Below are 18,092 nucleotides of genomic sequence, written 5' to 3'. Positions count from 1 at the left end.
TTCAATCTCAGCTCCCGGCAACAGATTTTAGAATTTTCTTTTTTTGCCCCTAGTGGACGGTTTTGAAGCCGTCTCCCAAATGTCCTTATGACCTGCAACAACGTCAAATTTCGACTTGAATCTTGAGTGATCTCTCTGACCCAGTCTGTCACCCCACTCACCCCACCCCCCACTCCACTCCTCCAGCCCAACCCTCTCCATACCTGGTCTGTCAGACCCCCACCCCACCCCTCCAACCAAGCCAACCCTCTCCATACCTGGTCTGTCAGATGCCCACCCCTCCAATCCCCACCCCACCCCTCCAACCCAGCCAACCCTCTCCATACCTGGTCTGTCAGACCCCCCACCCCACCCCTCTACCCCAACCCAGCCAACCCTCTCCATACCTGGTCTGTCAGATCCCCCACCCCACCCCTCCAACCCAACCCAGCCAACCCTCTCCATACATGGTCTGTCAGACCCCCCAAACCACCCCTCCACCCCAAACCAGTCAACCCTCTCCATACCTGGTCTGTCAGATCCCCCACCCCTCCACCACAACCCAGTCAACCCTCTCCATACCTGGTCTGTCAGACCCGCACCCCACCCCTCCAAACCAGCCAACCCTCTCCATAACTGGTCTGTCAGACCCCCCACCCCACCCCTCCAACCCAGCCCAGTCAACCCTCTCTATACCTGGTCTGTCAGACCCCCACCCCACCCCTCCACCCCAACCCAGTCAAATCTCTCCACACCTGGTCTGTCAGACCCCCACCACACCCCTCCACCCCAACCCAGTCAAATCTCTCCATACTTGGTCTGTCAGACCCGCACCCCTCCAACCCAACCCAGCCAACCCTCTCCATACCTGGTCTGTCAGACCACCTCTCCACCCCACCCCTCCACCCCAACCCAGTCAACCATCTCAATAGCTGGTCTGTCAGACCCCCACCCCTCCAACCCAGTCAACGCTCTCCATACCTGGTCTGTCAGATCCCCCACCCCTCCAACCCAGTCAACCCTCTCCATAGCTGGTCTGTCAGACCCCCCACCCCACCCCTCCAACCCAACTCAGCCAACCCTCTCCATACCTGGTCTGTCAGATCCCCCACCCCTCCAACGCAACCCAGTCAGCCCCAGGAGGATAAACAGAAACGCGCTTACCCCTCTGTTTGTTTACAGGGATCGGTTTGTACCACAGGAAGACGTGTGCTTGTGTGCTCTGTGTGAGCGTGTGTGCTCTGTGTGTGCGTGTGTGCTCTGTGTGAGCGTGTGTGCTCTGTGTGAGCGTGTGTGCTCTGTGTGTGCGTGTGTGCTCTGTGTGAGCGTGTGTGCTCTGTGTGTGCGTGTGCTCTGTGTGTGCGTGTGTGCTCTGTGTGAGCGTGTGTGTTCTGTGTGAGCGTGTGTACTCTGTGTGAGCGCATGTTTATAAAAACACTTGACGTTCTCCGCTCTCAGCCCCGGAGGACAATAAATCACTTAGGTATAATTGGCAGGGCGTTACATGCATCGTTGGAAAAGTTAAACCATTAAATGTCAAACTTTGTCAGGACTTTTCAGTGGGGAGGCCCTGGTGGCCCCCCCTCTGGCCTGGGATAGGGTTAGGGGATGTGTGGGGGCCCCTCCTCTGGCCTGGGATAGGGTTAGGGGATGTGTGGGGGCCCCTCCTCTGGCTTGGGATAGGGTTAGGGGATGTGTGGGGGCCCCTCCTCTGGCCTGGAGGGACCCCCACACGTCCCCTAACCCTATCCCAGGCCAGAGGAGGGGCCACCACACATCCCCTAAGACTAAAGTAGTATTACACTAAAGTAGTAGTAGACTAAAGTAGTAGGGGACTAAAGTAGTAGTAGACTAAAGTAGTATGACACTACAGTAGTAGTAGACTAAAGTAGTAGGGGACTAAAGTAGTAGTAGACTAAAGTAGTAGTAGACTAAAGTAGTATTGAATAGGAAATAGCGCTGGGAAGATAAACATTGCCTTCCTCTGACTGAAGTAGTATTGAATAGGAAATAGCGCTGGGAAGATAAACATTGCCTTCCTCTGACTGAAGTAGTATTGAATAGGAAATAGCGCTGGGAAGATAAACATTGCCTTCCTCTGACTGAAGTAGTATTGAATAGGAAATAGCATTGAGAAGATAAACATTGCCTTCCTCTGACTGAAGTAGTATTGAATAGGAAATAGCGCTGGGAAGATAAACATTGCCTTCCTCTGACTGAAGTAGTATTGAATAGGAAATAGCGCGGGGAAGATAAACATTGCCTTCCTCTGACTGAAGTAGTATTGAATAGGAAATAGCACTGGGAAGATAAGCATTGCCTTCCTCTGACTGAAGTAGTATTGAATAGGAAATAGCGCTGGGAAGATAAACATTGCCTTCCTCTGACTGAAGTAGTATTGAATAGGAAATAGCACTGGGAAGATAAACATTGCCTTCCTCTGACTGAAGTAGTATTGAATAGGAAATAGCGCTGGGAAGATAAACATTGCCTTCCTCTGACTGAAGTAGTATTGAATAGGAAATAGCGCTGGGAAGATAAACATTGCCTTCCTCTGACTGAAGTAGTATTGAATAGGAAATAGCATTGGGAAGATAAACATTGCCTTCCTCTGAAGTATTTTTCTTCGGTATACTTTTACCACGGAACGTTCCTGTAGATTGTTCTGTAAACCGTTATTTGGTCAACGGTAATAGCCAATGTAATATATTATTCCTACTATGAAAGTATCTGCTTGTTGTTGTTTTTCACTGTCGACTGCTGACTCTCACTCCCTCTCCCTACTGTGAGATGCATTCTGGGAAGCACAAACACGACCGACCGTTGATCAAAATGCCATTGAGGGAAAAATACAGTTTTCCCGAGCAACTACTGTTGCTGTAGTTAAAGAGAGGAGAGTCACAGTTTTCTATGAGTATTTCATGTATTTCTCCCTGCTTAATATTGAGTTCATGGCACCACTATACAACCGGAGTATCATGTAGTTAGTAGGGTTTTGACGCCGAGCAGGGCGCACCATTGGCAATGAACAGGCCTACTGTACATCAAGTAGACTAGGCCTACTGTACATCAAGTAGACTAGGCCTACTGTACATCAAGTAGACTAGGCCTACTGTACATCAAGTAGACTAGGCCTACTGTACATCAAGTAGACTAGGCCTACTGTACATCAAGTAGACTAGGCCTACTGTACATCAAGTAGACTAGGCCTACTGTACATCAAGTAGGCTAGGCCTACTGTACATCCAGTAGACTAGGCCTACTGTACATCAAGTAGACTAGGCCTACTGTACATCAAGTAGACTAGGCCTACTCTACATCCAGTAGACTTGGCCTACTGTACATCAAGTAGACTGGGCCTACTGTACATCCAGTAGACTAGGCCTACTGTACATCAAGTAGGCTAGGCCTACTGTACATCAAGTAGACTAGGCCTACTGTACATCCAGTAGACTAGGCCTACTGTACATCCAGTAGGCTAGGCCTACTGTACATCAAGTAGACTAGGCCTACTGTACATCAAGTAGACTAGGCCTACTGTACATCCAGTAGACTAGGCCTACTGTACATCAAGTAGACTAGGCCTACTGTACATCCAGTAGACTAGGCCTACTGTACATCCAGTAGACTAGGCCTACTGTACATCAAGTAGACTAGGCCTACTGTACATCCAGTAGACTAGGCCTACTGTACATCAAGTAGACTAGGCCTACTGTACATCCAGTAGGCTAGGCCTACTGTACATCAAGTAGGCTAAGCCTACTGTACATCCAGTAGACTAGGCCTACTGTACATCAAGTAGACTAGGCCTACTGTACATCAAGTAGACTAGGCCTACTGTACATCAAGTAGACTAGGCCTACTGTACATCAAGTAGACTAGGCCTACTGTACATCAAGTAGTCTAGGCCTACTGTACATCAAGTAGACTGGGCCTACTGTACATCCAGTAGACTAGGCCTACTGTACATCAAGTAGACTAGGCCTACTGTACATCAAGTAGACTAGGCCTACTGTACATCAAGTAGACTAGGCCTACTGTACATCAAGTAGACTAGGCCTACTGTACATCAAGTAGACTAGGCCTACTGTACATCAAGTAGACTGGGCTTAACGCTGGAAAGTTTGTGTAGGACCATAGCCATAGATGACTCAAATAGCATACATGGCTATCTAGCAACAATATCATATTTACAGTTAGCAGTGTTGTGTTCCAACTTCCTCAGGTGGTAAATAATATAACGTATAGGTCACTATGCACAACGATGTTGGACTATTCTCAAAAAAAGGAAATCTGATCATTCTGGGTCCTATATTGACAGGTTGCACATCAAAATATTGATCGGGCATTCCCTGTACATGTTTGATAAAACAGCTGACTCCCATCTCAGTTGTCTTGGAAACAACACGTTTAGAGCTCTGCTGCTAATGTAAAGTTTACTGTCCATAACAAAAAAAAAGATTGGTGCATTTGTTGTTATCGAGCAAAATAGTTACATTTATCTCATTATGACTTTTTGTCCATATTGCCCGGTTCTAGCACCTCCCCCCCCCAAAAAAATATTTTCTCATAATTTATCGTTGATTTATCGCTTTCGCAAAAACATATTTAAAAAATAATCTATATCGGCCAGGCCTACTAGAAAACCATGTATAAAAAGGCATAAAGTAGTCTGGCTGACACCAAACTCTAAGTCCTCCTGACTTCAAAGTGTGAACCATATTGCACCCTCCATAGTGTCTACTTAGTGTGTACTCACATTGCACCCTCCATAGTGTTTACTTAGTGTACCCTACTTAGTGTGTACACAGTGAGCCCTACGTAATGTATACGGGGCGGCGAGTAACCTAGTGGTTAGAGTGTAGTGACGGCAGGGTAGCCTAGTGGTAAGAGTGTAGTGACGGCAGGGTAGCCTAGTGGTTAGAGTGTAGTGACGGCAGGGTAGCCTAGTGGTTAGAGCGTTGGACTAGTAACCGAAAGGTTGCAAGATCGAATGCCCCGAGCTGACAAGGGTACAAATCTGTCGTTCTGCCCCTGAACAAGGCAGTTAACCCACTGTTCCTAGGCCATCATTGTAAATAAGAATTTGTTCTTAACTAACTTGCCTAGTTAAATGAAGGTGAATAAATACTCACAGTGAGGGCTCTCCTTGCCGCCGGCCTTCAGCAGTAGTTTGGCTATAGGTGTGTTGTTGGTCATGACGGCCACGTCTAGCGGTGTTAACCCTTGGCTGTTGGGCGTGTTGAGGTCCAGCTCCTCAGCTGTGTATTGGTAGAGAAGGATCTGGACGGCATCTACATCCTGCTGCTCCACCGCCTCAAACAGACACTCACTACCCTGCATGTTCTGGAGGGACACACACACACACACACACACACACACACACACACACACACACACACACACACACACACAGGGGTCAGGAGACAATCCTCATTGTTGTCGTCATCAACAGCACTCACCCACAGCTCCAGAAAGTCATAGGCTCTGAGCTATACTGATAGACACTTGAAGCTTTAACCAAACCAAGGGCAGACACAGCAACAAAGTGTAGTGATTGATGGACCGTAGAGAGGAGAGGTGGTCCTCTGTAGCTCAGTTGGTAGAGGATGGCACACGCAACGCCTGAATAGTGGGTTTGATTCCCAGGACCACCACATACGTAAAACATTTATGCATGCGTGACTAAGTGGCTTTGGATGAAAGTAGACGCCATATTACATGGGGACAGTACTGTCTATCTGTCACAGTGAGAAAACACTGACACGATCCAACACTCAGAATTTAAAAAAAACCTACACTCTCTGATCGATTGGCACAATCAATATCATATCACTCATTTCACGTTCAATTATCATTGTAGCGTGTCGGTGGAACGTGTGTGTGGGTTAACATCAGATCAATTGGAGTGTGATTAAGCCAATGCTAGGTTATTGTTCAGCGTGATGGAAATACATACGCCTGGAGGACTAATGACAAGTGTGCTTCTGTGTGTAACGAAAAGCCTGTAAGAACATTCTGTCCAAAAAGCAGTGACATTTACAACACATCCAGTGGAGAGAGAGAGAGAGAGAGAGAGAGAGAGAGAGAGACACAAAGAGAGGTGAAGACAAGGAGGTAGCACCGCAGTGAAAGTGCTGAAGCGGTAACATTCAAAGATGGAATCCGAATGCCACTGTTCTCATCCAGCGCCTTAGTTTGTGTTTTGTTGACAAAACGGTTCAAAACCCAGCAGTACATATTATTCTGTTCTATCTGGCGTGTGATGATGTCAAAAAATAGTTTTTTTGTTTGTAGTAACTTCTGTGTTGTTGTAATATCCCAAACGGACGTGGTAGTTTCATCGGCTACGGCATCTATAGCTGTAATGATGAGTAAACAACAAGCTGTACGTGAGATGTAACCAGGTGGAACATGTCATCAGACTGGGACACATCAGCCCTAGTGTGAGAACACACTGAAACCTCTCTAACACACACACACACGCACACGCACGCACGCACGCACACACACACACACACACACACACACACACACACACACACACACACACCCTTCACATCCTTCATGCTTGTTTTTGCTGTTCTCCAATGTAAATGTATAGAATTTCAGTAAATGGGCTTCAACTTTCTGAAAATGTCTTGGATGTGAAAGCAAACACACAAACATGACATGTACGCATGGACACACAATCCCAACTCACCGAGCCCTTGTGATGACCGTGGCGTTCTCCGCGGCCGAAGAAGTAGGCGTCCTCGAAGGAGGAGTGGCCTCCTTTCAGCTTCTCTGATAGGTTCCGGTAGAGGCGCTTGGCGGCGCTGGGGGAGGCAGGGCCTCCAGAGCACTTCCTGGTATGGGACAGCTGCAGGTTCTGCATCTGTTGAGTCATGCTGACAGAATAGTTCCTAAAGGAAGGAAGGAGAGAAGAGAGGGAAAGGAAAAAGTCATTTCAATGTGCAAGAGCACAGTATAATTCTACCCAATTATACAATAGAACGGCCGACAATAAAGACAGTACAAACTGATGGGTTTGAAAATGGACGAGTTTCAGGTTCTGCACTTGTAATAGAAGGTTCTGACGGAACAGAAGTTCCTAAAGGAAAATATATTAGAAAAATACCAAGGCACTCTTCATATCTGGGGCAAGATAAAAACATCTTTATTATCTTTTCATGTCCTCAAGGACGACAAAAAAAAAACACACACACGTATGCATTTCAGTTTCCTTCTTCGGACTGTGAAGGAAAACGTCATTTAAATCAATATCCTTTGAGAACATTTCTACCCAGTTATACATGTGATAAATACGGAGACAGTACAACATTAATAACAGATCCATGACAGTGGAAGAGTCTTACTAACAGATGTGTTAGTGAAAGGTGAAAAGGGGTCATTTCTAAATCTCTCTCTAAACGATACGCTATGGCTAACATGGATGATTTGGGCCATGGAACGGCCGCTAATTCCAGGAATGTATTGACAGAGCAATGGCTGAACAATCTTTAATGATCCTCGCATCATATTTCCAAGAAACACACCAAATAACCATTACTCAGCCCTTCTGGCCAGCTAGATAGACCCGCCATAAATGATTGCTTCGCTCACTTCTGCTCGGTAGGAAAAATGACTGTTGACCCACAGGCTCCGTTAAATTCATTTCCCCATCGGCTGCACAGATTTAATCTGACGCTCAGAGAAATGACAAGAGAGACAGGAGAGACAAAGAGGTACACACAGGGACATGAAAAATTAAATAAAGGTGGACACTTTTCTTTTACGGTGATCACGGTGAAATAATAACACAGAAATGGGTTTTCTACCATAGAATCATCACAACACAATCATGTGTAGAAAGACCTTAGTTTAATATTGGATTCTGAAGAAAAACATTTGTTAACATTTTACGTCAGGTGTCATAATGTAGGAATAACATAAGTCATTTACAGGATGCAACTTGTCATCAACAACAACAAATACCAACAACTACAGTTACACGGGCTGGTGATAAATTCCTCAGTCTGTATTCTGTCTCCAAATATTGTTACAAGCAGCACCATATCACCAAGTCAAATTCTGACTATGTAAACGTACTTGGCAAATGAAGGTGATTCTGATCATTTGTCCGAATTTTGATTCATTTGATTCAATAGCGATTATTTGGTTGCCAAGTTCATCTGTGCTGGTGCAAAAGCGAAGCTCCACTCAGCTGTGAGAGAGAAGTGAAGAGCTCAGTTATGAAGAGCGCTCCTCAGCAACCATTCATGAAAAAAGGAACATTCTAGTGTTACTCTAGTTATTATCTCTTCACTGTTCCAGAAGCCAGGCTCGGGAGTCAAGACAACCCGTCAAATTCTTATCTTTCCTCTATCAAAACAGAATGATATTTTACATAGCCACAGAGGGATGGGAGGCTTGAATACAAACATGCTTCACTTTTACAATAGAAAGGCTGCATTTTCACAGGCAGACCAATTATTTATTTTATTTATATATTTTTTATTTTTCTGTATTTTACCCCATTTTTTCCGGGTAACACCGTCCAAATGACGACCGAGGTCAGCCTGCAGGCGCCCGGCCTGCTATAACAAATCGTTAGAGCACGATGAGACAAGTAAATCCCCCCCACCCCCACCCGGCCAAACCCTCCAGTAACCCGGACAACGCTGGGCCAATTATGCGCCACCCCATGGAACTCCCGATCACGGCCGGTTGTGACACAGCATGGGATTGAACCTGATGCAGTGTCTCAGACCGCTGTGCCACTTAGGAGGCCCAGGCACCCCAATTGTGATCTTTTGCCACTAATTGGCAGATCAGATCTTTTGCCAATAATTGAGCAAAGGATCAGAATTGGACTGCTTGTGTAATAACAGCCAAAGACAAAAAAACTAGGTTGGTTCGGTTTTGGTTCGATTATTAAAAAATAATAATGGTTTTCGATTTTGGTTTCGATAATGTGGGTTGAATGCTGTAAAAACACAGAATGAAACAATGAATACAAGTCCCATGACGGTAGTGACTGCCCATTACTGCTCATCACTTATTAACCAACAGTTTTTCACATTATTTTACTTTAATAAAATATTTCAGTTGTTGTGAACATCAAATGTGTTTTATTTGATGACTATTATCTAATTCCATGTTATCCTCTCATCTCTATAGAGCTGCTGCCTACGCGGTCTGACAAAACTATTTTAGTCGTTCTTCAAACTAAACTGAACAAAAATATGAATGCAACATGCTACAATTTAAATGATTTTACTGAGTTACAGTTGATATAAGGAAATTAATCAATTTAAATAAATGTATTATGGCCAAATGGAATTCACATTGAGAATTAGTTTTTTCCTCCCACAAAAGGACTTTATTACTGACAGAAATACTCCTCAGTTTCATCAGCTGTCTGGATGGCTGGTCTCAGACGGTCCCTCAGGTGAAGAAGCCGGATGTGGAGGGGCTGCCATGGTTACACGTGGTCTGCGGTTGTGAGGCAAGTTGGACGTACTGCCATATTATCTTAAATGAAGTTGGAGGGTGATTATGGTAGGGAAATTAACATTCAATTCTCCGGTAACAATTCTTGTGGACATTCCTGTAGTCAGTATTCCAATTGCATGCTCCTTCAAAACATGAGACATCTGTGGCATTGTGTTGTGTGACAAAACTGCACATTATAGAGTGACCTTTTATTTTCATCAGCACAAGGTGCACCTGTGTAATAATCATGCTGTTTAATCAGCTTCTTGATATGCCGCACTTATCAGGTGGATGGATTAACTTGACAAAGGTGAAATGCTCACGAACAAGGATTTTTTGTTGAATTAGTTGTCTAAAAAATGAAAAATAACCAAAATGTTGGTTAATCACTCAGCACTATCTATTCAATAAAGCGAGACTAGCTAATTGACTGATTGATTGATTAATTGGCTGACAAGTTTAACTTATTATGGCTGGGGGGCAGTATTGAGTAGCTTGGATGAATAAGGTGCCCAGAGTAAACTGCCTGCTACTCAGGCCCAGAAACCAAGTCATGCATATCATTAGAAGATATGGATAGAAAACACTCTGAAGTTTCTAAAACTGTTTGAATGATGTCTGTGAGTATAACAGAACTCATATGGCAGGCAAAAACCTGAGAAAAAATCCAACCAGGAATCTGAGGTTTGTAGGTTTTCAAGTCTTTGCCTATCCAATATACAGTGTAAAACTTGGTCCCATTGCACTTCCTAAGGCTTCCACTAGATGTCAACCGTCTTTAGAACCTTGTTTCAGGCTTCTACTGTGAAGGGGGAGCGAATAAGAGCTGTTTGAGTCAGGGGTCTGACAGAATGCCATGAGCTAAGTCATGAGCGCGGCCGTGCGTTCCTTTTCATTTCTAAAGACAAAGGAATTGTCTGGTTGGAATATTATTGAAGATTCATGATAAAAACAACCTAAAGATTGATTCTATACATCGTTTAACATGTTTCTACGAACTGTAATGGACCTGTCGTCTGAACTAAGTGCCTGCGCCTTGTGAATTTGGATTTGTGAACTAAACGCGCAAACAAAAAGGAGGTATTAGGACATAAATGATGGGCATCATTGAACAAAACAAACATTTATTGTGGAACTGGGATTCCTGGGAGTGCATTCCGATGAAGATCATCAAAGGTAAGGGAATATTTATAATGCTATTTCTGACTTCTGTTGACTCCACAACATGGTGGGTATCCTTATGGCTTGTTTTGGTCTCTGAGCGCTGTACTCAGATTATTGCATGGTGTGCTTTTCTGTAAAGCTTTGTTGAAATCTGACACAGTGGTTGCATTAAGGAGAAGGATATCTTTAATTCCATGTATAACACTTGTATTTCCATCAACATTTATGATGAGTATTTCTGTAAATTGATGTGGCTCTCTGCAAAATCACTGGATGTTTTGGAAGCAAAACATTACTGAACATAACGCGCCAATGTAAACTGATATTTTTGGATATAAATATGAACTTTATTGAACAAAACATACATGTATTGTGTAACATGAAGTCCTATGAGTGTCATCTGATGAAGATAATCAAAGGTTAGTGATTCATTTTATCTCTATTTCTGCTTTTTGTGACTCCTCTATTTGGCTGGAAAAATGGCTGTTTTTCTGTGACTAGGTGTAGACCTAACATAATCTCATGGTATGCTTTCGTCGTAAAGCCTTTTTGAAATCATACACTGTTGTGAGATTAACAACAAGTTTATCTTCAAAATGGTGTATAATGCTTGTATGTTTGAGGAATTTTAATTATGAGATTTCTGTTGTTTGAATTTGGCGTCCTGCACTTTCACTGGCTGTTGTCAAATCGATCCCGTTACGGGATTTCAGCCGTAAGAAGTTAAGTGAGCAAGTGAAGGCTCTTATTGGCCTGAATATCCTGAAATATCACCACATATTACCAGAGACTAAAGGGACAGGAATGAAACAGAACCAATCACATGACCAATTAGTGACACTGCAGGGGAAAGCGTGTATGTGAGTGTGTGCTTGCGTGCGTGTGTGTGTGTGCATGTCTGTGTGTGTGCGTGTGTGTGCCTATGTGCGTGTGTCCCCACTAAGAGGCGAATAAACAAAAATATCCACAAAAGGCACTCTTGCACACTCACAACCGACCACAGAATAGACACCTCTGTCCGTCCAGAAGTGTGAATTGAACTTTTGCATCATCACTCCATGTATCTATTGAGAGGACACTGGAACAGGGAATTAGTGATGTACATCACACTGAGTAAACCTATAACCTTGAATCTATCTCTACTCTACCTCTACCTCTATTCTACCTTTAATCTACCTCTATTCTACCTCTACCTCTACTCTACCTTTACTCTACCTCTATTCTACCTCTACTCTACCTCTACTCAAACTTGAATCTACCTCTACTCTACCTCTACCTCTATTCTACCTCTACCTTTACTCTACCTTTACTCTAACACTACTCTACTCTACCCTACCTCTACTCTACCTCTACCTCTTCTCTACTGTACCTCTACCTCTACCTATACCTCTACTCTACCTCTACTCTACCCTACCTCTACCTCTTACTCTACCTCTTCTCTACTATACCTCTACTCTACCTCTACCTCTACATTTATTCTACCTCTACCTCTACTCTACCTCTACATTTATTCTACCTCTACCTCTTCTCTACTGTACCTCTACCTCTACTGTACCTCTACTCTACCTCTACCTCTACTCTACCTCACCTCTACATTTACTCTAACTCTACTCCACCTCTACTCTACCTTTACTCCACCTCTACTCTACCTCTACTGTACCTCTACTCTACCTCTACTCTACCTCTACTGTACCTCTACTGTACCTCTACTCTACCTCTACTCTACCTCTACTGTACCTCTACTCTACATCCTCATTTATTCCACCTATACCTCTACTCTACATCTACTCTACCTCTACCTCTTCTGTACCTCTACAGTACCTCTACCTCTACTCTACCTACACCTCTACTCTACCTCTACTGTACCTCTACCTCTACTCTACCTCTACTGTACCAGTACCTCTACCTCTACTCTTACTCTACCTCTACCTCTACTCTTCCTCTACCTACACCTCTACTTTACCTCTACTCTACCTCTACTCTACCTCTACTCTCCCATTTACCTCTACTCTACCTCTACTCTACACCTCTACTCTACCTCTACTCTACCTACACCTCTACTCTACCTACAACTCTAATCTACCTCTACTCTACCTCTACTCTACCTACACCTCTACTCTCCCTCTACTCTACCTACACCTCTACTCTACCTCTACTCTACCTCTAATCTACCTACACCTCTACTCTACCTCTACTCTACCTACACCTCTACTCTACCTACACCTCTACTATAACTCTACTCTACCTCTACTACAAACTACAAAAGCAGCAGATAGAAGAGTAACTACAAAGCAGCAGATAAAGGAGTACCTACAAAGCAGCAGATAGGAGAGCGGTATAGTGACTACAAAGCAGCAGATAGAGGAGTGGCTACAAAGCAGCAAATAGAAGAGTAATTACAAAGCAGCAGATAGAAGAGTTCCTACAAAGCAGCAGATAGAAGAGTAACTACAAAGCAGCAGATAGAGGAGAGGTATAGTAACTACAAAGCAGCAGATAGAAGAGTACCTACAAAGCAGCAGATAGAAGAGAGGTATAGTAACTACAAAGCAGCAGATAGAAGAGTAACTACAAAGCAGCAGATAGAAGATAAGTATAGTAACTACAAAGTAGCAGATAGGAGAGAGGTATAGTGACTACAAATCAGCAGATAGAAGAGTAGCTACAAAGCAGCAGATAGAAGAGTAACTACAAAGCAGCAGATAGAAGAGAGGTATAGTACCTACAAAGCAGCAGATAGAAGAGTACACACAAAGCTGCAGATATAAGAGTAACTACAAAGCAGCAGAAAGAAGAGAGGTATAGTACCTACAAAGCAGCAGATAGAGGAGTACTTACAAAGCAGCAGATAGAAGAGTACCTACAAAGCAGCAGATAGAAGAGTGCCTACAAAGCAGCAGATAGAAGAGAAGCTACAAAGCAGCAGATAGAAGAATACCTACAAAGCAGCAGATAGAAGAGTAGCTACAAAGCAGCAGATAGAAGAGTAGCTAAAAAGCAGCAGATAGAAGATAACTACAAAGCAGCAGATAGAAAAGTACCTACAAAGCAGCAATTAGAAGAGAGGTATAGTAACGACAAAGCAGCAGATAGAAGAGTAACTACAAAGCAGCAGATAGGTGGGCGGTATAGTGACTACAAAGCAGCAGATAGAAGAGTAACTACAAAGCAGCAGATAGAAGAGTACCTACAAAGCAGCAGATAGAAGAGAGGTGTAGTACCTACAAAGCAGCAGATAGAAAAGTACCTACAAAGCAGCAGATAGAAGATAGGTATAGTAACTACAAAGCAGCAGATAGAAGAGTACCTACAAAGCAGCAGATAGAAGAGAGGTATAGTAACTACAAAGCAGCAGATAGAAGAGTAACTACAAAGCAGCAGATAGAAGAGAGGTATAGTAACTACAAAGCAGAAGATAGAAGAGTACCTACAAAGCAGCAGATATAAGAGAGGTATAGTAACTACAAAGCAGCAGATAGAAGAGTACCTACAAAGCAGCAGATAGAAAAGTAACTACAAAGCAGCAGATAGAAGACATGTATAGTAACTACAAAGCAGCAGAGAGAAGAGTATCTACCAAGCAGCAGATAGAAGAGTAACTACAAAGAAGCAGATAGAAGAGTAGCTACAAAACAGCAGATAGAAGAGAGGTATAGTAGCTACAAAACAGCAGATAGAAGAGAGGTATAGTAACTACAAAGCAGCAGATAGAAGAGAGGTATAGTGCCTACAAAGAAGCAGATAGAAGAGTAGCTACAAAACAGCAGATAGAAGTGAGGTATAGTAACTACAAAGCAGCAGATAGAAGAGAGGTATAGTGCGTACAAAGCAGCAGATAGAAGATAAGCTACAAAGCAGCAGATAGAAGAATACCTACAAAGCAGCAGATAGAAGAGTAGCTACAAAGCAGCAGATAGAAAAGTAGCTAAAAAGCAGCAGATAGAAGATAACTACAAAGCAGCAGATATAAAAGTACCTACAAAGCAGCAGATAGAAAAGTGGCTACAAAGCAGCAGATAGAAGAGTAGCTACAAAGCAGCAGATAGAAGAGAACTACAAAGCAGCAGATTGAAGAGTAACTACAAAGCAGCAGATAGAAGAGTAACTACAAAGCAGCAGATAGAAGAGAAGTGTAGTACCTACAAAGCAGCAGATAGAAGAGAGGTATAGTAACTACAAAGCAGCAGATAGAAGAGAGGTATAGTAACTACAAAGCAGCAGATAGAATAGTACCTACAAAGCAGCAGATAGAAGAGTGCCTACAAAGCAGCAGATAGAAGAGTACCTAAAAAGCAGCAGATAGAGGAGTAGCTACAAAGCAGCAGATAGAAGAGTAACTACAAAGCAGCAGATAGAAGAGTAGCTACAAAGCAGCAGATAGAAGAGTAACTACAAAGCAGCAGATAGAAGAGAGGTATAGTAACTACAAAGCAGCAAATAGAAGATTACCTACAAAGCAGCAGATAGAAAAGAGGTATAGTAACTACAAAGCAGCAGATAGAAGAGTAACTACAAAGCAGCAGATAGAAGAGTAACTACAAAGCAGCAGATAGAAGAGAGGTGTAGTACCTACAAAGCAGCAGATAGAAGAGAGGTATAGTAACTACAAAGCAGCAGATAGAAGAGAGGTATAGTGCGTACAAAGCAGCAGATAGAAGATAAGCTACAAAGCAGCAGATAGAAGAATACCTACAAAGCAGCAGATAGAAGAGTAGCTACAAAGCAGCAGATAGAAGAGTAACTACAAAGCAGCAGATAGAAGAGAGGTATAGTAACTACAAAGCAGCAAATAGAAGATTACCTACAAAGCAGCAGATAGAAGAGAGGTATAGTAACTACAAAGCAGCAGATAGAAGAGTAACTACAAAGCAGCAGATAGAAGAGAAGTATAGTAACTACAAAGTAGCAGATAGAAGAGAGGTATAGTAACTACAAAGCAGCAGATAGAAGAGCGGTATAGTGACTACAAAGCAGCAGATAGAAGAGCGGTATAGTGACTACAAAGCAGCAGATATAAGAGTAACTACAACACAGCAGATAGAAGAGAGGTATAGTACCTACAAAGCAGCAGATAGAAGAGTACCCACAAAGCAGCAGATAGAAGAGTACCTACAAAGCAGCTGATAGAAGAGAGGTATAGTACCTACAAAGCAGCAGATATAAGGGTACCTACAAAGCAGCAGATAGAAGAGTAGCTACAACACAGCAGATAGAAGAGTATCTACAAAGCAGCAGATAGAAGAGTACCTACAAAGCAGCAGATAGAAGGGGAACTACAAAGCAGCAGATAGAAGAGAAGCTACAAAGCAGCAGATAGAATAGTACCTACAAAGCAGCAGATAGAAGAGTAGCTACAAAGCAGCAGATAGAAGAGAACTACAAAGCAGCAGATAGAAAAGTACCTACAAAGCAGCAAGTAGAAGAGAGGTATAGTAACTACAAAGCAGCAGATAGAAGAGTACCTACAAAGCAGCAGAGAGAAGAGATGTATAGTAACTACAAAGCAGCAGATAGAAGAGTAACTACAAAGCAGCAGATAGAAGAGAGGTATAGTAACTACAAAGCAGCAGATAGAAGGGTACTTACAAAGCAGCAGATATAAAAGAGGTATAGTAACTACAAAGCAGCAGATAGAAGAGTACCTACAAAGCAGCAGATAGAAAAGTAACTACAACACAGCAGATAGAAGAGATGTATAGTAACTACAAAGCAGCAGATAGAAGAGTACCTACCAAGCAGCAGATAGAAGAGTAACTACAAAGAAGCAGATAGAAGAGTAGCTACAAAACAGCAGATAGAAGTGAGGTATAGTAACTACAAAGCAGCAGATAGAAGAGAGGTATAGTAACTACAAAGAAGCAGATAGAAGAGTAGCTACAAAACAGCAGATAGAAGAGAGGTATAGTAGCTACAAAACAGCAGATAGAAGAGCGGTATAGTAACTACAAAGTAGCAGATAGAAGAGAGGTATAGTGCCTACAAAGCAGCAGATAGAAGAGAAGCTACAAAGCAGCATATAGAAGAATACCTACAAAGCAGCAGATAGAAGAGTAGCTACAAAGCAGCAGATAGAAGAGTAGATACAAAGCAGCAGATAGAAGAGTAGCTAAAAAGCAGCAGATAGAAGATAACTACAAAGCAGCAGATAGAAAAGTACCTACAAAGCAGCAGATAGAAAAGTGGCTACAAAGCAGCAGAGAGAAGAGTATCTACCAAGCAGCAGATAGAAGAGTAACTACAAAGAAGCAGATAGAAGAGTAGCTACAAAACAGCAGATAGAAGAGAGGTATAGTAGCTACAAAACAGCAGATAGAAGAGAGGTATAGTAACTACAAAGCAGCAGATAGAAGAGAGGTATAGTGCCTACAAAGAAGCAGATAGAAGAGTAGCTACAAAACAGCAGATAGAAGTGAGGTATAGTAACTACAAAGTAGCAGATAGAAGAGAGGTATAGTAACTATAAAGAAGCAGATAGAAGAGTAGCTACAAAACAGCAGATAGAAGAGAGGTATAGTAGCTACAAAACAGCAGATAGAAGAGAGGTATAGTAACTACAAATCAGCAGATAGAAGAGAGGTATAGTGCGTACAAAGCAGCAGATAGAAGATAAGCTACAAAGCAGCAGATAGAAGAATACCTACAAAGCAGCAGATAGAAGAGTAGCTACAAAGCAGCAGATAGAAAAGTAGCTAAAAAGCAGCAGATAGAAGATAACTACAAAGCAGCAGATATAAAAGTACCTACAAAGCAGCAGATAGAAAAGTGGCTACAAAGCAGCAGATAGAAGAGTAGCTACAAAGCAGCAGATAGAAGAGAACTACAAAGCAGCAGATTGAAGAGTAACTACAAAGCAGCAGATAGAAGAGTAACTACAAAGCAGCAGATAGAAGAGAAGTGTAGTACCTACAAAGCAGCAGATAGAAGAGAGGTATAGTAACTACAAAGCAGCAGATAGAAGAGAGGTATAGTAACTACAAAGCAGCAGATAGAATAGTACCTACAAAGCAGCAGATAGAAGAGTGCCTACAAAGCAGCAGATAGAAGAGTACCTAAAAAGCAGCAGATAGAGGAGTAGCTACAAAGCAGCAGATAGAAGAGTAACTACAAAGCAGCAGATAGAAGAGTAGCTACAAAGCAGCAGATAGAAGAGTAACTACAAAGCAGCAGATAGAAGAGAGGTATAGTAACTACAAAGCAGCAAATAGAAGATTACCTACAAAGCAGCAGATAGAAGAGAGGTATAGTAACTACAAAGCAGCAGATAGAAGAGTAACTACAAAGCAGCAGATAGAAGAGTAACTACAAAGCAGCAGATAGAAGAGAGGTGTAGTACCTACAAAGCAGCAGATAGAAGAGAGGTATAGTAACTACAAAGCAGCAGATAGAAGAGAGGTATAGTGCGTACAAAGCAGCAGATAGAAGATAAGCTACAAAGCAGCAGATAGAAGAATACCTACAAAGCAGCAGATAGA

The 18,092-nt window shown here is 42.8% G+C and overlaps 1 protein-coding gene across 1 annotated transcript in view; it reads right to left on the bottom strand.

Annotated features, from left to right (window-relative positions):
• LOC139377171 (ankyrin repeat and fibronectin type-III domain-containing protein 1-like) overlaps positions 1 to 18,092 on the bottom strand; it is a 165,841-nt gene that overhangs the window by 115,073 nt on the left and 32,676 nt on the right. The window contains exons 3-4 of the mRNA XM_071120176.1: positions 6,683 to 6,884; positions 5,115 to 5,325 (exon numbers count right to left, since the gene is read on the bottom strand). Coding sequence (XP_070976277.1) covers positions 5,115 to 5,325; positions 6,683 to 6,884 — 413 coding nt within the window. The remainder of the gene's footprint in view (positions 1 to 5,114; positions 5,326 to 6,682; positions 6,885 to 18,092) is intronic.

The sequence above is a fragment of the Oncorhynchus clarkii genome, chromosome 20, assembly GCF_045791955.1.
Source record: "Oncorhynchus clarkii lewisi isolate Uvic-CL-2024 chromosome 20, UVic_Ocla_1.0, whole genome shotgun sequence".
Taxonomy (NCBI): Eukaryota; Metazoa; Chordata; class Actinopteri; order Salmoniformes; family Salmonidae; genus Oncorhynchus; species Oncorhynchus clarkii.
This window is presented reverse-complemented; position numbering and strand designations above follow the sequence as displayed.